Source organism: Musca autumnalis, unplaced genomic scaffold, assembly GCF_047663935.1.
Source record: "Musca autumnalis isolate F117 unplaced genomic scaffold, ASM4766393v1 scaffold_3, whole genome shotgun sequence".
In the NCBI taxonomy this organism is placed as follows: domain Eukaryota; kingdom Metazoa; phylum Arthropoda; class Insecta; order Diptera; family Muscidae; genus Musca; species Musca autumnalis.
This window is the reverse complement of record NW_027411866.1, coordinates 262665036-262688055: the sequence shown is the minus strand read 5'-3', so window position 1 is coordinate 262688055 and position 23020 is coordinate 262665036. Positions and strand designations below refer to the sequence as shown.

General features: G+C 34.4%; 1 protein-coding gene across 1 annotated transcript; it reads right to left on the bottom strand.

Moving 5' to 3' along the window:
- Positions 1 to 12951: 12951 nt before the first annotated feature.
- On the bottom strand, positions 12952 to 13689 carry LOC141399513 (uncharacterized). The gene is made up of 2 exons (XM_073978453.1): positions 13572 to 13689; positions 12952 to 13495 (listed from the first exon to the last, which is right to left on the bottom strand). Exons 1-2 carry the CDS (start codon positions 13664 to 13666, stop codon positions 13084 to 13086), a joined length of 507 nt encoding a protein of 168 aa, XP_073834554.1. The 5' UTR covers positions 13667 to 13689; the 3' UTR covers positions 12952 to 13083.
- Between the last annotated feature and the right edge of the window lie 9331 nt (positions 13690 to 23020).

Sequence of the window (23020 nt, the reverse complement as noted above, 5' to 3'; positions counted from 1 at the left end):
TATACGATACAATCCTAGTGTATATAATCTCGTAATCTAAAGTCTGAGGTTACAATTATACTTCGGTGATGATAAGTAAAAACCAAGTGACGCACAAAAATTCATTTGTCTTCATTATTTTCTCATACTGTTTAGCAGCAAATTTGTCTAAAACAGAATAACAAAATTTTGGCGATGACAGTAAAAAAATGTCTAATTGGCTTTCAATATGTAGTCCACGAAGGACCGACTATTCATACATTTTATTCAATAGATTTTTTTATATATTTCTATTCCCACAATACTGAACTCGTTATTTTTGTTATAACCGGATGCATTTTAAGCCTCGAGAGCTCTAAACAGTTCAAATAAATAATAGACATGGGGTATATTCATTAAGGAATTAGCATTTGATAGTGGTATGATATGACATAAAGAAGTAATTCAGATTTCATTGGAAGTTTCTCTCAAAAACAGCTTACAAACAAAAATTTTTAAAATATTTTCTTACAAAACTTGTTAATGATGTACATTTTCTGTTCAGAAACTTAAGAAAATATAAGTTTTAATTTGAAATCTTCAAATATACAATCATTTTTATGACAAAAAAAAAATATAATAACTAGTTACAGTAGCTTAAAAAATTTTGTTCGACCAAACCATTTCGGGGGGGGCCCGGGCCCCCCGTGCCCCCCCCCCCCTGCGTACGTCCCTGCTCAGCTCTACACACCAACAGCGGCTATAATACCAAATTTCACAATTCCATCTCTATTCATAATACCATTAATACTTTTCGTATGAAAGCACGAATTTCAACAACAGTAATTCCGAATTACATTATTCCAACTCTATCTCGTCACCCAAATCTAAAATGTACCAAATTTAGTACCATTTAGTACATTTCGTAACAATAAGTACGAACTTCCAAAACTATCTCAGTCCTACACTCCAACAGTAATCTAAATTCCAAGTTTCAGGATTCCTATCCGATCAACCAAATCCAAATTGAACCAAAGTTAGTACCCTTTATTACTTTCCGTACCCATAAGTACAAATTGTCAAAACCGCCTCAAACCTACACTCCAGCAGCAATCCTAATTTCAAATATCAGGATTCTAGCGCTATCCGTTCACCCAACTCCACATTGTTCCAAATTTAGTACTTCTTATACCCATAAATATGAATTTCCAAAATTTCCTCAATCCTACACTCCAACAGTAACCTTAACTCAAAATTTCAGGATTCCAGCTTTGTCCCTTCAAATCTAAATTGAACAAAATTTAGTACCACTTAGTACTTTCCGTACCTATAAGTACGAATTTCCAAAACTACCTTAATCTTGCACTCCATAAGTAATCGTAATTATAAATTTCAGGATTCCAGCTCTATCTGTTCACCCAAATCCAATTTTACCAAATTTAGTACCATTTTGAACTTTCCGTACCCATAACTACGAATTTCCTACGATCCATAAGTAACCTTAATTCAAAAACTGTATCCGATCACCCAAATATGGAACCATTTAGTACTTTTCGTAGCCATAAGTACGAATTTTCAAAAGTATCCCAATCCCACACTCCTAAATGTATCCGATCACCCACATCCAAATTGTACCAAATTTGGTACCATTTAGTACTTTTCGTAGCCATAAGTACGAATTTTCAAAAGTATCCCAATCCCACACTCCAATAGTAATTATAATTTAAAATTTCACTATTCCTGCTCTATCCGATCACTCAAATCCAAATTGTACAAGGTTTGGTACCATTTAGTACTTTTCGTACCCATACCAAAAATTTCCAAAACTACCTCAATCCTACAACAGTAATCTTAATTCCAAATTTCAGAATTCCTGCTATATTCGTTCACCCAAATCCAAATTGTACAAAATTGAGTACCACTCAGTACTTTTACCACCCAGTACTGTACCCACAAGTACGAATTTAGTACTTTTCGTTGCCAAAGGTACGAATTTCCAAAAGTAACCCAATCCCACACTCCAATAGTAATCTTAATTCCAAATTTCAATATTCCAGCTCGATCCGATCACTTAAATTCATATTGTACCAAATTTGGTACCATTTAGTACATTTCGTGGCCAAAAGTACGAATTTCCAAAATACCTCTATCCTACACTCCGGCAGTAATCCTAATTCTAAATTTCAGGATTCCAGCTCCATCCGTTCCTCCAAATCCAAATTGTACTTTATTTGGTACTATTTAGTACCTTTCTTACCCATATGTACGAATTTCGAAAACTACCTCCATATCTCAAACCTACACTCCAACAGCAATAGTTATTCCAAATATCAGAATTTCAACTTTATAGGTTCGCCCAAATTCAAATTGTACCAAATTTAGTACTATTCGTACACATGAGTACACAATTTCAAAACCACTTCCTTATATCAACTCGTCTTCTAAACCTTGATTTTCATTCCAAATTTCAAGATTTTAGCTCTATCCGTTCACGTAATACCAAATGGTACTAAATTTAGTAACTTTTAGTACTTTTCGTACACTTATAGTTTGAATTTCCAAAAACCTTCGTGTTTGTCTAATACTAAGGGTACCATATTTAGTACCTTTAAGTACTTTTCGTACCGTTCTAGTTCGAATTTCCAAACATCCAGCCTTATCTGACACCTTCGGACCAAGAGTGACCCTCCCTTTGGTACACCTTTCTAACTCTCCATCAGTGAACCTCATTCCAAATTTCAGAATTCTAGCTCTTCGCGTTTGTCTAATTCTAAGGGTACCATATTTAGTACCTTTAAGTACTTTTCGTACCGTTCTAGTTCGAATTTCCAAACATCCAGCCTTATCTGACTCCTTCGGACCAAAAGTGACCCTCACCCAAAGTTTGAAGATTCTAGCTCCAGCCGTTTAGCTTGGGCGTTGATTATGAATCAGTCAGTCAGTGAGTCATCATTGCTGAACTCTTTTATAAGTATAGATTACCAAAAACCCAGCCTTATCAAGCACCTTCGCTACAAGTCTAACCCATACCCAAATTTTCCAGATTCTTGCTCCATCCGTTTCGTCTGGGCGTTGATTATTAGGCGGTCAGTCACACAAATGAGACCCTTTTTAGTACATTTTAGTGCTTTTCGCACCTTTGTAGGACGAATTTTTAAAAACCCAGCCTTATTGAGCACCTTCGCCCCAAAACTAACCCTCACACACAATTTCAGGTTTCTAGCTTAAGCCGTTTCGTCTGGGCGTTGATTATTAGGCGGTCAGCCTTACAAATGTGACCATTTTTAGTACATTTTAGTGCTTCTCGCACCCTTGTAGGACGAATTTCCAAAAACCCAGCCTTATCGAGCACCTTCGCCCCAAGACTAATCCTCACCCAAAATTTGGGAATTCTAGCTTCAGCCGTTTCGTCTGGGCGTTGATTCTTAGTCGGCCCCCCACACAAATGGTATCATTTTTAGTACATTTTAGTACTTTTCGTACCCTTCTAGCACGAATTTCCAAAAACCCAGCCTTATCGTGCCCCTTCGCCCCAAGACTAATCCTCACACAATATTTGGGGATTCTAGCTTCAGCCGTTTCGTCTGGGCGTTGTAGATCTGTCAGTCATCACTTTACTCTTTTATATACAGTCGAAATCGCTTATAACGTCGTCGTTTATAACGTCATATCGCTTATAGCGACGAAATCCAAAAGTCCCGAATTTCTGCCCTTTATATTCCACACAAATAAATATCGCTTATAACGTCATCGCTATCGGTTATAACGTCGAATCATACGAAGAAGGAAATTGTCTCTTAATAATTTGTTGTATTTTTTTTCAAACTCAAACAACAACAAAATACCAAACTTATGCACAACATGTTCGAAGATGGCGGTCTCAAGCCAATTAAGCTTGAATGTTTGCCACCCAATGTCACATCTGTTTTACAACCCATGGACCAAGGTGAAATAAAATCATTAAAATAGCATTGCCGGATAAGCAAATATCCACTATCCTGTCAAGAATAGAAAAGGATCAAAGTACGAAATTAAATGTGTTGGATGTCGTGTTAGTGTTAGGTGAATCATGGAAAAATGTAACGTCTTCTGTCATTGATAATTTTCTTCATCTTGCAGGATTGTTAATGGACCTTTAAACGTTTCTGAAGACATTTATCTTCGTTTTAATTTCTCCCAACACGTAGAAGATATTCATTAATTATTTGCCATCGATGACAAAGTTTTCACATCTTCCATATGTAATGACGACGACATAATATTGGAAGTTTTAGATGGAGGCAATTCTAATGAACTGATTTTCAAATGCTGTAAGTGTCAGAGGCGTGTCTAGCTGTAGAAAATCTTCAAAAATTTATTTACTCAGAAGATGTTACAAACAAAAATGTGTTTTGGAAACCCTTTCAAAACTCATATCTGAGTTAAATTTAAAACTTCTGTCGAAATTCAAAAGCACAAACTAAAATACAGTCGAAATCGCTTATAACGTCGTTGTTTATAACGTCATATCGGTTATAACGACGATATCCAAAAGTCCCAAATCTCTGGGGCCCTTTGTAGCCCTATCGCTTATAACGACATATCGGTTATAGCGACAAATTCCGTCGGACCCTTGACTGACGCTATAAACGATTTCGACTGTAACAGACTCTTAGAAATAGAACCATATCCTATTTCAAGGTGATCTGCTGAAGAATGAATTTAATATCGTTATTTTTTTTATTTTGTCATTTATAGAATGAAAAAGTAAAAAATTGAATTGATTTTATTTATTTACTTAATAAAACCACGTATTTATACCCAAATGTCACTATACATAATATAATATTACCTCTTTTATAAATATCGTTTATAACGACTATCGCTTATAGCGTCCGATTTTGGCCGGTCCCTTGACCGACGTTATAAGCGATTTCGACTGTATATAGATTTTATATCCAAACGGATAGCTAAATTGATTTCCATAGACCAACACGAGTGAGTTAAATTTGATTTTCATCATTGTGTGGTAGAGGGTATACAAATACTCGAGAATCAATAAAAACAAAATTTTGACAATTGTAGGAGTGTTCTGTATATTTTTTGACTTTATTGACAAAAATTAAGACGTGCAAAAATTTAAAATTAAATGGTATTGGTAAGCCCAATACTAACACTGTGCTACACGAAACTTGTCGTGAAAACAGTGTTTCTTAAATGTTCAACGTACATAACTTCTTTTTCACTCCGGATTTTTGATTAACTAGTTAGAAAATCGTACATTATTCAAGGCAAACAATCCAAATAATACCAAAACCAAATAATACTTTGAAAACTGTACAAGCATTTAGCTGTTAAATATTTGTATTCGTCTGCAGGAAAAGAATCTACCAAAATCATTTTTGTATCTTTTGGCAATATGGGCGTTTTCGTGTCTATTCATATTTTTTCAAGCAGCATACATTGCCTAATTTTGTTGGCTTATCTGTTAAATGAACTAAGTCTGCAGACAGATTAATATTGCCTCTGGCCATTAAATAGTTCCCCAAGCAGTATTTTGCAGCATCCTCTGCTCCAGGACATATTAAACATTTAACTTTGGCTATAAAATGGTTTATTGTTCCACAATGTTATACATACCTACTTGTATACATAAATTGTGTCGTAAATCGATGATTGACCACATTTATTACTTGGCTTTGAACCATTGCACATTGGTCGCAAATGTGAATTCTTTAACAAAAAGTAATTTTTTTACATTCTTCTTTTGAGTATTTTTCTTCGCAAGATGGACTTTCATACTCCAAAACAACAAAAACAAAGATTGTTTATTCCAAATTTGCATTTAAGGTTAGACGAGAAGGAGTCAAAGTAGAGATTTGTTTACTGTGTGATTAATCGAGTTGAGTGCGCAGTATTTTATCATAATTTGTGGGTTATAAAATCGCAATAAAAAATGTAAAGGTAAAACTCATGTATGGAGAAGAAAGATGAATGTAAATAGATTCATTTTCCAAAAGAACAAAATAAAAATTAGGTCTAAAAACAAAGTTATCAACATATTTCTGGAACCCTCTTAAATTCTTAATTTTTTTCAATGGTAAAATTGTTCTGGACCGAAATAATTTTGATCGCTGGTGGTCGATGTTAGAAAAAAATCAAAATTACTTTGATGTGTGTACTTTAATAAAAAAAAATTGAGGGTGCGATTCGTTGCGATAAATGATGCACAATTTTTTCAGGCTACATCAAATTCCGAAATATTTCATATTCGGCTGGTACAAATTTAATTCTAAGAAACACAATTTTAAACCGATTTTCCTGAAAACTTGGTATTATTTTATTTTGAGAGGCCAGAGAATGTTTCAAACAAAAATTTTTGACATAGGTCCACGTTGGGGTATAGCCCCCATATAATATAATTTGAGATAATCTGACAATTTTAGCCATATTTTAATCCGATTTAGCTTTAATTTTGATTTCTAAGAAGATATAAACCGTTCGCACCAAAAATTATAAACATAGGTCGAAGTTCTAGTTTAGACCCTATACAGTGGGATCACCCTGTTTACTATATTTTAACGGTTTTTTGGAAATTCAGGTGAAAATAATTTTGAATTAATATTTTGTGACAAATAGTTTTGGCCAGAAAAATTGGATTTCAGACCAGTGTGCATTGTCGCATACAGTGGGTGAACAATTTTCTTAAGAACAGATCACAAATTACGAACAAATTCTTTGTAGGAATTTGAATACTTAAAAATGCTAATACATGAAAACTTTAATTTTTAGGAAATTTCCTATATGTAATAAATCTTTAGCCTTTACGCTAGCGAGGGTATACGGCAACATTGCAATCCTTGAAGCTGAGGTTTACCATTTAATAACTAGAAAAGTATTAAAACATTTTTATAAAATATGACTATAATTCTGTCGGGTGCACACCAGCCATGCCATAACGTGTTAGAATGGAGATCACCCCTTGTGATCTTATCTGATGGTTATGTAACGCGTTAAGCCCTCGGCACATACGGTCCGTTTAGTGACACGTTGGGACACGCGTTGTCCCAAAACAGTTAAATTATGTTTAACTTTAATGCGTCAGCCATATTGTTGTTTTTCAAAAAACTTGGCTTCACTTACACTTTTTTCATGTGGTTGTTGTACCGCAACGCTCAACGCACCGTATGTGCCGAGCGCTTTAGAATGTAGATCACAAACTGAGCGATTTTATTGAATTTTGTTCTAGCTTAAGTACCAATCGTGAGAAGAAATAGTAGGGCGTAAATATATTAGTAATTGTTTACAGTTGCATAAAATGGTACATTAATGAGTTGTTTTACAAGAGTAGTAGAATAAATTATTTACATAGTTGCATTCTGTCAGTAAACTTTAAAATACAATGAATCAACCACAATGGGAAATTGGAATATTTACAAACTCACAATGACAAAGGTACAAAACTATGAAAATTGTTACTATTGACATGTAGAGGGCATGAAAGTGTAATTATTGTAATATGGATTGCTTCAATTGTGAAAATATTTTTGTAAAAAATTGAGAATATTTTTACAAAAACTTTTTATCTTCGTAAATTGTGAAAATATTTTTGAAAAAATCGCGCGATATTTTCGCCTGCATCGCTTTTTGTTTTTCAGAAAGTATTTGAATATTTTTACAAAAACTTTTAATTTTCTTAAATTTTGAAAATATTCTTGTAAAAAATCGCGCGATTTCTTCAAAAATATTTTCGACTGCGGCGCTTTTAGTTTTTCAGAATGTATTTGAATATTTTTATAAAAACTTTTTATCTTCTAAAATTGTGAAAATATTTTCGTAAAATATTTTTACAAAAACTTTATTTTCTTAAATTGTGAAAATATTTTTTTAACAAATCGCACGATTTTTTCAGAAAGTATTTGCGAATTTTAACCAAAACTTTTTATTTTCCTGTAGTCAGCATTTTTCGTTTAAAATAGGTTTGAAGGCAAATTATGAATATAGTTCGATTTGAGATGGCTACTACTTATTTTTTCTTAAATTGTGAAAATATTTTTTTTACAAATCGCACGATTTTTTCAGAAAGTATTTGCGAATTTTAACCAAAACTTTTTATTTTCCTGTAGTCAGCATTTTTCGTTTAAAATAGGTTTGAAGGCAAATTATGAATATAGTTCGATTTGAGATGGCTACTACTTATTTTGGAGTTATGTCCGTTGGGAGTTATGTCACGGCACCGAAAATGTACCATCGTAAATGAGGCCGATCGAACAACCTACTGAAAAAAGAACCAAAACGATACGAGAGGAGCTCTTAAACGTCACTTTATGCGAATTGTGTGTGGGAGGTACCCGAAGGAGTGAACCGATACAGTCCATATTCCAACCTGATACATGACTGGATTAAATAATACGATGTGCAAAGTTTGCACCAACCAATTTCTGCGAGAATTATCTTGCGGATTTGCCATTTTGATAGGTGCCGCACAATGTCGCGAGTTCATATTAACTGTGGCCAAAAATAGAAGGAGTTGTCGCAGGTGTATCAATTTTGGTACACGTACCTATTATTGACTTACAATCTTCAGGACAAAAAATTGGGTTGGTCGGTCTACGTTTGTATATGGCCCCCACATAACCGTACCTCCCGATTTTCGGTATTTTGAATGTTTTAGACACAATGACCAACCGAAAGTATTCAAATTTTGTGGTTAGTCTTCGGCAGAGATATCAAATATTCCAACAGGGGTTTGTGGGCTTAGGTCCACGTTTTGATATAGCCCCCATACAACGGTACCTCCCGATTATAGGTATTTTGAAGATTTTAGCCTCATTATTACACCGAAATTGCTGAAATTTGGTATTTAGTCTTCGTAGGGGGCATTATACCTTCACCTTGAAATTTGTCTGCATAGGTTCACGCCTTCATATAGCCCCCATAGGACGGTACCTCCCGATTTTCGGTATTTTGGAGGCCACGCGTACGCGAGTGCGTAGTGTGTTCGGCTGCAAATCATAAGTTCGCATGATCAAATCCAGCAGAAAGCGCAATAAAATAAAAATATGAATTGTGATGAAATTGAAAAGAATTCCACCTCAACTGCTCTAAAAATATAAATTTTTTAGCTTATTTTTCAACTTCTAGTGGCCACAGAATAGCAAGTAATTCTAGTGGTCATAGAATAACCAGTAAACTGTGCGACATTCCCTTGTTAAAATAATGGGTGAGTAGTTGGTTTTGTAAGTAGTTACGACTACAAAAAGGTCCCATAAAACCCCATTATTTAGTAAGGATGTTTTTGCTGGGATTTCTCATGAGCTCTGTACAGCTTCCTAGCAATAGGACTCCAAAAACGAAAAATTGATTTAAAAATTTCAACTGTCGTACAGATACCTTTGAAACGAATGTGATTTTTGAGCTTAATGACTAATGATGCAAGTGAAAAAGGAAAGCCGAAGATTCGAACCCACACAACCACCACTATGTGACATGCATATTTCGCCTTTGGTAGAGGGTCTTCAGACATATCGGCTGTGGAGCGGCTTCTCTGTCATCGAACTTTTCTTCTTTCAAATGCATTTTTGTTTTTTACAACAATAACAATTTTCTCCTTATGATATTGAAAAATAATAAAAAAAAATTAGTAAATTTTTGTAATTCTGGAACAAACCATTAACTAGAAGCCTTATATGTCATAGACCTAACATAAATTAACAAATGTAAATTTTGCAAATTTTAATTTTCGAACAATATTTCACACTGTATCATATGATACACACATACTTGAGTACAACCGGGTGTGAATACACGCTAGCGTATTGTAGCAAAAATAGTGTACGAACACTGAAAGCAAAAGTTTAGTGGTTTGTTGCTACATCAGCCATCATCCGAGTTGTGACCCAGTTTTCATCCATCCAAAAAAAAAAGAATAGAGAGGAGTCTGCAAAAATCATTTATCATTTTATGTGAAGGAAATGGCACCACGGAAACGTACCACACTGAAAGCTTTCTGTGTGCCACTAAAGGAAAACTTGTGTATGTATTTGTGTGACTTGAAAAGGCGACGTTAAAACTACATAAAAAGAGTTTATGTTTTTCTTAGCTGTTTCATGGTACCAACACACACACACACATACAGAAAGAAGTTTTATTTCATCCGTTTCATTTTGTCTATACTCCCAGAACTCATTCTACTCGTGGGTCATTCATGGCGAATAGTATATAGTTTTATCACCACAATGCAGGAACTTAGTTAAGACGTCTTGGCTTACTGTAATTACAAACTCTTGACTATTCTCCTACATTTCCACATATGCACCGGAAGTGGATTCGCCACCGGATGTGAACATGTTTCAGCTATGTAGCGGATGCTTAAGCGGAACAATTCGCAGCAGTTGTGCCAGAAAAACACAAAAGAACAAGTAATGAAAATTAATGTGCAATGAAAGTTCACAGAAAGCAAGCAACAATAACAAAAACAGAGGTAACATCTGGAGCCTACGACTCACAATGCCATCAAATGTTCATATATTTTAGCATCGTATTATTATGCCCGACATCATCATAGCTTTGTCGATAGATACTTAAGCCTTTTTATTCTTACGGGAAAATGTTAGTTTAAACATTATTAAAAACAATTAATTATAAAACATTTTGAGGTAATGAAATAACCTGACATTTACATTGTCATCTCTTCAATGGAATAAGACCAATTTTGTATTCTAATTGTTAACAACTACAATTTGGGATGTCGGTGTTTTGATACTACATACTTCTTGAGAGTTCCATCATGTAATGTAAACATAATATTACATATAAATATAAAAACCATTCTCACTTATTGACAAGAGCTGGAGTGTACATATTAAATAGGTATATGTATATTATCTATACCAAGGCATATTTATAAAAGGTAGAAGTGACAATCAGTTGTATTCTTACTTTTTTTGTAAATTTAATTTTCAAAATGTAATAGGGTCTACTCAAGAAATTTGAAACATCGAAATTTGTTTCCGTAAAATACTGTTTCTCTTCCTAAACGTGTAATAAAAATTACCTACGACAGTTCTGAATGCTTTATATTTACATTGTAATTCAAATTTGTTCTATTTTGGAAGTTTTTCAAAATGTATTTATGTTTTTCCTGAGAAAATTTTTGGAACGACCCTATTATTCAATAATTTCTTTGACAATTAATTTTCAATAACAACCATGTTGTTTTTGTAAATTTTTTAGTTGTTGTAATTCATGCATATACCTTCTATAAATTTACCTTGACACTTCTGAGTGACTTCCAAGGCGATTGTTTACATTTATTTAATGATTCAACATATTTGAACAAATATAGAACATTTTTCTATCTGATGATTATATGAGACGGTAGTGCAGTGGTAAACATACCCGCTTTGCACAAAACATCACATTTTTAAAATGACAAATAAATGTCAAATTTAAATAAGTAAAAGAGCAAAAAAAAATGAAAATAAAAAATTAAAAAAAAAACATAAACATAAATAGAAAAAAATATTCTTTTTTAATTCTAAGAACTATCGCGGAAATAGTCTTCTAGAGTGACTTCCAAGACGACACGCCGGCGTGGTTCATTTCTTCACAATGGAGGTCAGGGTGACTTACGCGACTATCGCCACGACTATTTTCATCGTGCTGGGCGACACGCCTAAGCCACTTCCGCGATAGTTTTTGCTTGCAGGGGTTTGATATGTTGATTACCACAGCTACAATATTAAAATAATAATCAGTAGTGGAATTCTGTAACTAATTTCTCTAGTTACAGACAAAATCAGTAAAATTATAATGTTTATAATTCGATTATTAACGACTTTTTTGGTAAGTATATAGTAGTCGTTAAGTCCTACCGATATCAATAATACCGTAAGTGTTTACTAAAGCTTTCTTTCTATACGTTAAAGTTTTACTATATTTAACTCTTGAAGCAACATTTTACTACTTTCAGCTAGACAAATTTCGTGGAGTAAAAAGTTGCAAATCTGTCAAACTGCTGATTTACCAATTAAGGCAGAAGGAAAAAGAAAACAACGCGCACTGTCAAAGCAAAATATAAAGAAATAAAATAAAACAAATTTAAATAATAAAAAACTTAAACCAAAGAAATTTATTTTGTTTGTTATTTTTGAAGCAGCCATTTTAATTTTTTTGACATTGCTGCCAGATCTTTGTGCAAAACTTCTTACGTGAGAACAAGTTTGACAGTTCTCCCTTTTGCTACTGTTAGTATTAAAAAATTAAAAGAACCTTCATAAATTTGCGTTCTAATTTTACCAATTTTTGTCGGTACGGAATTCCACTACAACAGGTGGGCTTATTTTGAGCAGAATAAAACATTTTAATGAAACCTCTTATAATGGACTATTTTTTCTTTCTTTCTAATCTCCAAATAGGGTAAATATTCAGCCAAAATACAAAAAAAATACATTTCAAATCATTAAATTATCCCAGAATTATGTATCATGAAGTGAATTAACCACTTCAATTGTGAATTTTTGACCAGCACTGTACATATTTTGCATATTTTAAATATAGTTGTTTGTTTTCCTTAATGTTCCCAACAAAACGAAAAACAAAATAATAATGAGGAATGAAAATATCGTCCTTTACGCTTCAGTTGTCTTGTTATGTGATTATAACGACAGTGTGTGGTGGTGGCCCCTCTGAATATTGGCATTAAAAGGCGGACACTTATTGGGCCACAAGGCACAAACTGTCGATCTAAAGTCCTCAAACACAGCATACCAAATATGTATGCTCAGTGTTGAGTAGGAGGGCGTGGAGTAGCTCCATTATTGTATTGTGTGGTGGTGTTGAATTTTTCTTGTCCGACGTCTGGTTAACTAACTGTACATCGTTATTGCTTCGAATACACAGATTTGACTTGCAAATACTTACCAACCAAGTTTTCCCCAATGTGGTTAGCATGTTTGCCTGTTGTCTTGCCAATAAGTACCAATGAATACAGAGACGAGGTCGGAGTTGACATTTCATTAGCATAAACAATCGTTATGATTTATTTTGAGAGGCATCATTATGGTATCTAAGAGTTTCATTTTTTCTTTCTTGTTCGAATGCGAATTATGTTGTTGTGACCAAATGAATCTATCGATGTCATTATTACATGAAATCAACACCAATGTGAACATCATCATTGACTTCGAAATTCTCAGCTTTGGAATGTTGACCATCTTTCTGGTGATATTGTCGTATAGTCTCATTGCTGCTATTCGAATCGTTTGAACTTATGTAAATGTTCACATCTTCATAATTAGAATTGGGGACATGATAGTCGGGCATGTTATCCTTCCTGGCACAGCCATTCAAACGTTCTGTAACTAAATCCATAATCCCGTACTGGCATTCAGTCGCTTCATTACAACACTTGAGCAATAATTTAGATTGTCTTCGAATACATTGGTTAATGTTTTCAAATAGATTCTCCCTTGGACAATGAGCAATGGAGCGTAAAATCTTCCGAGTAACTTTATCTATTTGACAACAATCCGAAATTAATTCATTTCTATGTGACCTACATATGTATGTATGTACAAATGAAAATGCATTGCAGGGTCATTTTGATGAGAAAATAATGTAGGCATACTTACATAAACGGATTATTATCCTTTTTTAAATTTATTTGTTTTGGGTCATGCTCCATATCCTCTTCTAAATTATAACTTCTTTGCATTGCTATTCCCATTATCAAATTTTAACAAAAATTTCCTGTAAACAAATGTTTATTTTTGAAGACAAATTGAATGAAATTGAAATCATGGCAGAACTACCAGGTAGTGGTATCACACCAGCTGATCGAATATGAAAAGTCAAATCCCTTTATAAAAAAATTAATTTTGTTGTAATTTCCCCAACAACATAAAGAAAGTTTTGACATAACATATTCAAAATTTTACGATGCCACTACCTAATTGTGCCATGATTGAAATCGAAATAATGCAAATTGAACAGAGTTGGTCTGTTCCAGTACTGCAAGAATCTACTAATTTTTACTATTTTTTCCGATAACATAAAGGAAAAAATGTTATCGTAGTAGAAAATAGCAGCTTCTTGCAGGTTCTGGAACAGAGCAAGTATCGACAAATTTGGAATATGTATGTTATGTGAACATTTTATTTTGAGTACGATTCTCTACTCATTTTTTGAGTTAGCGACAAAAATCGGTCTTATAATTTCGGTACGTCATTCGCTCTCTATTCGATGTTCGACTTTCAAACACAATAAATGCTTAATTCCCCATACAAAATTCTGTGAGTGAACAACGATTCTTCTACGCTGTTCAAGTAGAAATACTCTCTGAACGACGAATAAATATGTTACATCCCTAATAACTGAGAGAATTTATCGATAAAATAAATTATGGCATACATAAATTCAAAAATTAAGAAGAAATGAAGTATTTATTGAAAACTGGTTAAGTATTTCGACAGGCTATTTTACAATTGTCAAAATTTTAAATAATACCCCCTGAATAAACATGCTTATATATGTATTATATTCTAAACTTCAGAAACAACTGTGCACGTTTTAGGCGACAAAATCACATCGAAGGTACAATTTTAAATTTGAATGATACCAAATCACTTCTAAATGATATTCGACATGGGTCTTTCTTGGTCTTATGGTGAGTGACTTCATAATATTTATCTCTAGTGAATTTGTTGTCATTAACTTGTCATTTCATTCATTTGAATACATATCATCAGCAATCATGGTTAAAAGAGGTGAGCGCATTTAATGAGCTTCGTCCTGGAACATTGTTTGAATATGAAATTATGTTCTTGTCTAAGTATAAAAATACGAAGTGGTCTCGACAATGACCTAACATTTCGAGGACACGACCGTAATGTGCTACGCAATTTGATTATCATAATTTAACATTTCATTTTATTTATTTAGCATAATCTGTGCAAACTAAAGTCATTTATTAGAGTTTTGCATGAATCCAAGTCTTAATTTTAATCAACTCACGTATTATTATCAGTTTTACCGCCAAAAATTTACCCTCCACTTATGAAAATAACATCGGACAGCAAAATTAAAAAGATTGTATCAAGGCCTATAGAAGGTCGGCCATTCAGAGTTCTGTTAACAACTTTTGACAACAAACTTAATAGATTTTATATTATTGTGATTTGAGTTTCTTTGTATTTTAAATCACAATAATGTTTTGACAACAAACATAACAATCAGGTGGGCTTAGTGCCCAACTGTATAAACTTTAGTTTGGATTTTTGGATCAAATGGAAACAAATTTTCTATATCGATTTTTGGGTCACCCTAGTGAATATACATATATCAACAAATATAGAAGACATACAACGGACCTTGTAAAAATTGGGTATTTTGAGTACTTTAAGCAGTAATTACGTCATCAGCGGAAATCATAATGAATGATATCTTTACGACATAAGCCATTTACTTTTCGTTAGCAGTCTTCATGGCGATTTTTAGGCTTTGGCCGGATAATGGCCGCTATGAACTTTATATTATATATTTGTATACTGGACGTTATTGGCGTAATGACGTTATTACTGCTTAAATTACTCAAAATACGGTCCCTTGATGTATTCACCATAATTATTGCAGAAAGTATTTGTATCGAGCGCGCAACTTCTTCTTGATATATTTGAGTCGAAACCCCCAAAAAAATATTTTTTGTACCGAAGAATAACGAAATTCTGGGTAAAAATCGTAAAAACCATTTTGAGCTATGTCAAAAACAAAAACCGCGACAGGATTCGAAAATAATTCGCCGATTTTAGTTACCCAGTTGTTCAATAAATAGCAATTCTCTACTTTGACATAGATAGTTGCAGGTAATGCGGAGTGTAATATATTGACTATTTTATAGACTATGTAACGTGACCGCTACATTGCAAAACCGCCCCTCTGATATTACATCCAGTATCAATACAAAACTACCTTATCAGTGCATGCATAATCCCAACTTCACGCATAATTACAACTCCATTCATACATTATTTAAACTTCAGTGTATTTCCTGGTTGTCTCGCCTTACAAATAATTCTCATTCACTCCGTAAACCCAGGTGGATAAGATGTTTAGTTTTCGTCGCTGAATTGGTCGAGTGCTGGCGTTAAACGAAGTACAAGATAAGACGCGTGGCATTGTCCGCAGTCACTTGAACCGAACCTAGCAACAGCCGTCGGCCCTGCGATTCGTTCGCTCCTGTCGAGTTGTTCGCTCCTGGCGATTCGTTCGCTCCTTGCGATTTGTTCGCTCCTGCCGATTCGTTCGCTCCTGTCGACTCGTTCGCTCCTGTCGATTCGTTCGCTCCTGTCGATTCATTCGCTCCTTGCGATTTGTTCGCTCCTTGCGATTTGTTCGCTCCTGCCGACTCGTTCGCTTCTGTCGACTCGTTCGCTCCTGTCGATTCGTTCGCTCCTTGCGATTTGTTCGCTCCTGCCGATTCGTTCGCTCCTGCCGATTCGTTCGCTCCTGTCGATTCGTTCGCCCCTGTCGATTCGTTCGCTCCTTGCGATTCGTTCGCTCCTTGCGATCCGTTCGCTCTATTGCCTAACTATACCCGCCTCTTCTCTTTACAGAGTAGCAACCCGAAGACCACAGAGCCGACGCCTGCCGAGCCGACAACTAACCGAATACCACCGAGCCGAACTCAACACCCGAAGACTACCAAGCCGAACTCAACACCCGGAGACTACCGAGCCGAACTCAACACACGAAGACTACTGATCCGACAGCAATCCGAATAACGCCGAGCCGTGCGATACGCCAACAACGGGAACTACCGACCCATTGCCAATCCGAGTATTGCCGAGCGAGGGCTGACGATCAGAAGATTGTTGATTTCACCATTTTCGAGCCGAGTGTTATCGACCGACTGTCAACTACCAAGCCCATCTTCTATCCGCCGATTACCACCTACTCCACCCGAGGGTGTTTCCCAACTTTACCAACATTTGTAGTATTTGTCAACTAATCTCCATACTATTTGAAACTTATGTTTACGAAATTATGTAAATAAAACTTTGAATCACAGTTTCATCGTGTCTGATATTACTTAAGGTTTGTGGGTCCTTGAGTCGACCCTGGCAGCGGCTGAGCTAACCTCAGCCTTCGATAAAACCACGCGTTATAACTACCGATGGATAGTGTAATAGACAATGTTTCTCTCTTGTAATCTCTTTTCAACATTATTTCTTTTTTAAACAAAATATAAAAAATATTCTGTCATTTTGTTTGTTTATTCATAATTAAAAAACTTATTGATGCGATTGTTGTGAAAAAATGTAAGATGCAAAAAAGAACGTGTTACCAGCTAAATCATAAGAATGATGAATAATAAAATAAAAAGTATTGATACATATCTTCTATACATTTTATTTCAGGAACTTTTGAATGATCTGAAGGACCCACGAGAAAAAACATTCCAAGGACCAAATAAACATAAGTCGCTGTATCAAGTATTCATACACTAGTTCCAGTATCAAGGATCAAGATCTATATATACAAGATTATATTGTCCTTTGTAAAATATTTGCACTCCATGTATTAAAATAAAGTGTGGCTAATGCATATATGCATTAACCCATTTATCTGACTTCAAGTTACTAGTATTTTTCTGACTACCGAATTGACTGGTTACTCGTAATGCACTGAGGAGACAATTGCCTTTCACACGACTATCGAATTGGGTGGTTACAGGTAATGCAGTGAGGGGACAATTGCCTTTCACATGCCTATCGAATTGGGTGGGTACTGGTAATGCAGTGAGGGGACAATAGACCCCTTTCTATGACATCCCCATGTTAAATTCACCAGTCTATAACATTGCGAGTAGATTGGGTGGTAACTAGCGATGTTTACCAGTAGCCAGCAAAATTGCTAGTTATTCCCTAGTTACCCGAACAACTGGGTCCGTAAATATGGTAAAATTTTGGTAAATATGTATGTAAATATGTATGTATGTACATATATTTCTTTATAATAATTCAATTTCAATTTTTTGACATTGTTGCTGTTATTTGCATTTGGCTTGTTGTCCATATCAATTGCTTTGACTATAAGTTACACAGCTTCTGATATTTGAGTAACCTCTAAACCTCCTATTTCTGCGGCAACAGGTTATTCTTTCTCTAATACATGTTCCTCGAAACAATGGAAAATATTTAAATTATTTTAATCGACTCATCGTATGAAGTTAGTAACTCATAAATACCCTCTTCTCGATATTCAAAGCCATATACATATACTAGCAAAGTGCCCGCTACTTCGTATGCGGAAAGGATATAAAAACAAATAAGCAATATTTAATATGGGAATGGCGAACACTGATAATTTTATTGCACTAACACCAATTTTAATCAATATTAAATTTTATTTTAACTAAGGGCTTCCTGTCCTCTTGTAAACGAAGAAACCCAAGACCAATGTTACTACCATTTAGTATTTTTTGTAGCCTTTATCTATATATATATAAATGAGCTTGGTGATAAGTGATTGACTGACTGACTGACTCATCATCAACGCCCAGCCAAAACGGCTAAAGCTAGGAGCTTGAAATTTTACCAGTGGGTCACTGTTGATGCAAATGTGCGAGATAAGGCCGGGTTTTAGAAAATTCGTCCTGGAACCACAAAAAATAACAACAACAAAAATCCTTATTTTTCATTACTATTACGTACTTATTCACTTAGTTGGCCCTCTGCAAGACATGTGTAAAATTAACAATGCCATAACTTCTTGATATCGTAAGAGATCACACATAATTTCAAATTTTGTAGTTTACTTCTAGGCGCACTTATTTTATCGTAAACCACTAAATAATAGAAAGACAAGACATTTGTTATCTTCCATTGCAACAGATGTCGCAGTTGGTGATAATGGTGTATAAACATCAATTACGCAAATGAACAAATGAGTTGCTGTTGAAGACAACATTAGGGGAATAAATTCAGAAATCGGCCAGAAATAACAACAACTAAAAACTGTATGGACCTGACTTTTTGGTAATAACTAAATGTTTGCAAATCAATGAAAGTGCAATAGAATTGTGCATATTACCACGATTTATTTGCAATTAAGAATTTTATCGTATATGGAGATGTACAGTCATAACTATTCAATTTTCAATTTCAAAATCTGTAATTTGATGAAATCGCTAAATAATTAATGAAATCAATAATAGGCCCCAGGAATATAGGAATTTGGTATGGAAATCAAGGTTGGCAAGTGGTGCTTCTAAAAGGAAATGGTTTGGAAAATTACCAATCATGTGTACGAAAAGTACTAAATTTAGTACAATTTAGATTTGGGTGAACGTAAAGTGCTGGAAAGCTGAAATTTGGAATTTAGGTTACTGTTGTAGTGTAGGATTGAGATATGAGGGTAGTTTTGGAAATTCGTGCTTATGTGTACGAAAAGTACTAAATAGTACTAAATTTGGTACAATAGGGATTTGGGTGAACGGATAGAGCTGGAATCCTGATATTTGGAATTGAGATTACTGTTGGAGTGTAGGATTGAAGAACTTTTGGAAATTCGTACTTATGTGTATGAAAAGTACTAAATGGTACTAAATTTGATACAATGGGGATTTGGGTGAACGGATAATAGCTGGAATCTCGAAATTTGGAATTGAGATTACTGGTGGGGTGTAGGATTGAGGTAGTTTTGAAAATTCGTACTTATGGGTACGAAAAGTACTAAATGGTACTAAATTTAGTACAATTTGGATTTGAATGAACGGATAGAGCTGGAAACCTGAAATTTGGAATTAATATTACTGTTGAAGTGTAGGATTGAGATATGAAGGTGGTTTTGGAAATTAGTACTTATGTGTACGGAAAGTACTAAATGGAAATAAATTTTGTATAATGGGGATTTGGGTGAACGGATAGCGCTGGAATCTCTAAATTTGGAACTGAGATTACTGGTGGAGTTTAATATTGTGGAAGTTTTGGAAATTCGTACATAGGGTACGAAAAATACTAAATAGCACTAAATTTGGTACAGTTTCGGTTTTGGTGAACGGATAGGGCTTGATTCCTCAAATTTGGACTGAAGATCACTGATGAAGAGTAAGAAAGATGCACCAAAGGCTTTTTGGAAACTTGAGTGTACGAAAAGTAATAATTGGTACTAAATTTAGTACAATTTGGATTTGAGTGAACGGATAGAGCTGGATTCCTGAAATTTGGAATTGATATTACTGTTGGAGTGTAGGACTGGGGAAGTTTTGGAAATTCTTACTTATGTGAATGAAAAGTACTAAATGGTACTAAATTTGGGACAATGGGGATTTGGGTGAACGGATATAGTTGGAATCTCGAAATTTGGAATTGAGATTACTGGTGGGGTGTAGAATTGAGGTAGTTTTGAAAATTCGTACTTATGGGTACGAAAAGTACTAAATGGTACTAAATTTAGTACAATTTGGATTTGAGTGAACGTATGTATGTAGGTGGAAACCTGAAATTTGGAATTAAGATTACTGTGAAGTGTAGGACTGAGATATGAGGGTGGTTTTGGAAATTCGTACTTATGTGTTCGAAAAGTACTAAATTTGGTACAATAGGGATTCGAGTGAACGGACAGAGCTGGAATCCTGAAATTTGAAATTGAGATTACTGTTGGATCATAGGATTGGGGAAATTTTGGAAATTCGTATTTATGTGTAGGAAAAGTACTAAATGGTACTAAATTTATTACAATTTGGATTTGGGTGAACGGATAGAACTGGAATCCTGAATTTTAAGTATCAAGGTTGGGAAATGGCGTTGAAATAAGGAAATGGTTTTGGAAGTTCGTATTTATGATTACGAGCAGTACTAAATTTGGATTTGGGTGAACGGATAGAGCTGGAATCCTAAAGTTTTGAATTAAGATTACTGTAGGGGTGTAGGATTGAGATAGTTTTAGAAATTCGTACCTTTGAGTACGAAAAGTACTAAATGGTACTAAATTTGGTACAATTTGGATTTGGATGAACGGATAAAGCTGGAATTCTGAAATTTGGAAATAAGATTACTGTCGGACAGTAGAATTGAGGTAGTTTTGGAAATTCGTACTTATGGGTACAGAAAGCACTAAATTCGGTACAATTTGAATTTTAGTAAACGGATAGTGTTGGAATTAGGAATTAAGATTACTGTAGGAGTGTAGTATTGAGGAAATTTTGAAAAGTCGTACGTGTGCGTACGAGAAGTACTAAATGGTACTAAATATGGTACAATGTGGATTTGGGTGAACGGGTAGAGCTGGAATCCTAAAATTTTTGTTTGGGAAAGAAATGGTACTAAATTTGATACAATTTGGATTCGGGTGAATTAATAGAGCTGGAATCCTGAAATTTGGAATTACGATTACAGTCGAAGAGTAGGATTCAGGTTGTTTTGAAAAAGCAAACTTATGGTTACGAAAAGCACTAAATGGTACTAAATTTAGTACAATTTGTATGTAGGTGAACGGATAGCGGTGGAATCCTGCAATTTGATAGTATGATTATTGTAGCCCTGTTGCGTTGAGGAAGTTTTGAAAATTGGTACGAAAATTATAAATTGTTCTAAATTTAGTACAATTTTAATTTGGTTTAACGGATAGAGTTTGAATCCTGAAATTTGGAAGTAAGATTACTACTAAAGTGAAGGATTGAGGTAGTTTTGGAAAATCTTTCTTATGGGTACGAAGAGTTCGACTTGATACTAAGTTTGGTACAATTTGGAATTGGACGAACGGATACAGCTGGAATCTTGAGATTTGGAATTACTGTAATTATTATGGAATTTACTGTAATTATTTTGTATTAATGTCCGTGTATGGCTGAGATATGTCGTCGAAATACGTACCATAAGTATACGAAAATTACTTAATGGTACTCAATTTGTTTTTGGGTGTAGGGACAGTGCTGGAATTTTTATTTTTTGGAGTTAGGGTGTGTATTGGTGTGCAACGTTGATCTCGCTGTTAATGTGTAAGGGTGAGATACGGCTGATCTTTTTTAAAAACGAACTTAAGGGGTACGTACAGTACTAAGATAAAAATAAATATTGATTAAAATTGGTATTAGTGCGACCAAATTTTCAGTGTTTGTCATTTCCATATTATATATTGTTTATTTGTTTTTTTATATCCTTTCCGCATACGAAGTAGCGGGCATTTTGCTAGTAGTAGATATTCCCATACCATTTCAGCCAACAACGGCCCGCATACAAATTTCAGAAGTTATAAGCATCTCAAAAAAGCTTATATTATCGTTCATGCAATAACAAAATTGTACCAAATTTAGTACTTTTCGTACACCTGGGTAAAACTAAAATAAAATAAAAAAATACCTTCTTATATGAACCATTTATTCCAACTTCGAATCTCGTTTTCAGCTCCATCACTTCTTCCAAGCCCAATAATAGTAATTTACATATAAATACATAAGCATAAATTTCAGAAACCTCTTCCTAAAATTGCAAAACCCTTTTACACAATAAAAATTATATAAAATTATCTAACATTTCGAACCTTTCGTACACATAAGTACGAGTTTTCAAAACTTCCTCAATCCTACACTCCCACAGTATTCTTAATTCCAAATTTCAGGATTCGAGCTCTATCCGTGCAATTTAGTTCAATTTACTACTTTTCGTACCAATAAGTACGAATTTCAAAACGTCGTCAATCCTACACTCCAACAGTAATATTAATTCCAAATTTCAGGATTCCAGCTCTACACGTTCATCCACTTCAAAATTTTACTAAATGTAGTACCATTTAGTACTTTTTATACGAATTTCCAAAACTTCCTCAATCCTATACTCCAACAGTAATCTCAATTCCAAATTTCAGGATTCCACCTCTATCCATTTACCCAAATCCAAATTTTACCAAATTTAGTACCATTTAGAACTTTTCGTTTACATGGGTGCACATTTACAAAACCACCTCGTTGTATCAACCCTACTTCTCAACTCTGAAGGCCTGGGTACATAAGCTGCCTCGCCTGGTTGCCTTGCTTTCCTGTTTCATTTCTGAAATAACAGAAATTAAAGAATAAAGAAGAAAA

Coding starts and splice junctions, on each gene's coding strand:
- LOC141399513 (XM_073978453.1), bottom strand. CDS start 13,666: ATGGGAATAGCAATGCAAAGAAGTTATAATTTAGAAGAGGATATGGAG. Junction 13,496..13,571: donor AAGGATAATAATCCGTTTAT/GTAAGTATGCCT, acceptor ATACATATGTAG/GTCACATAGAAATGAATTAA.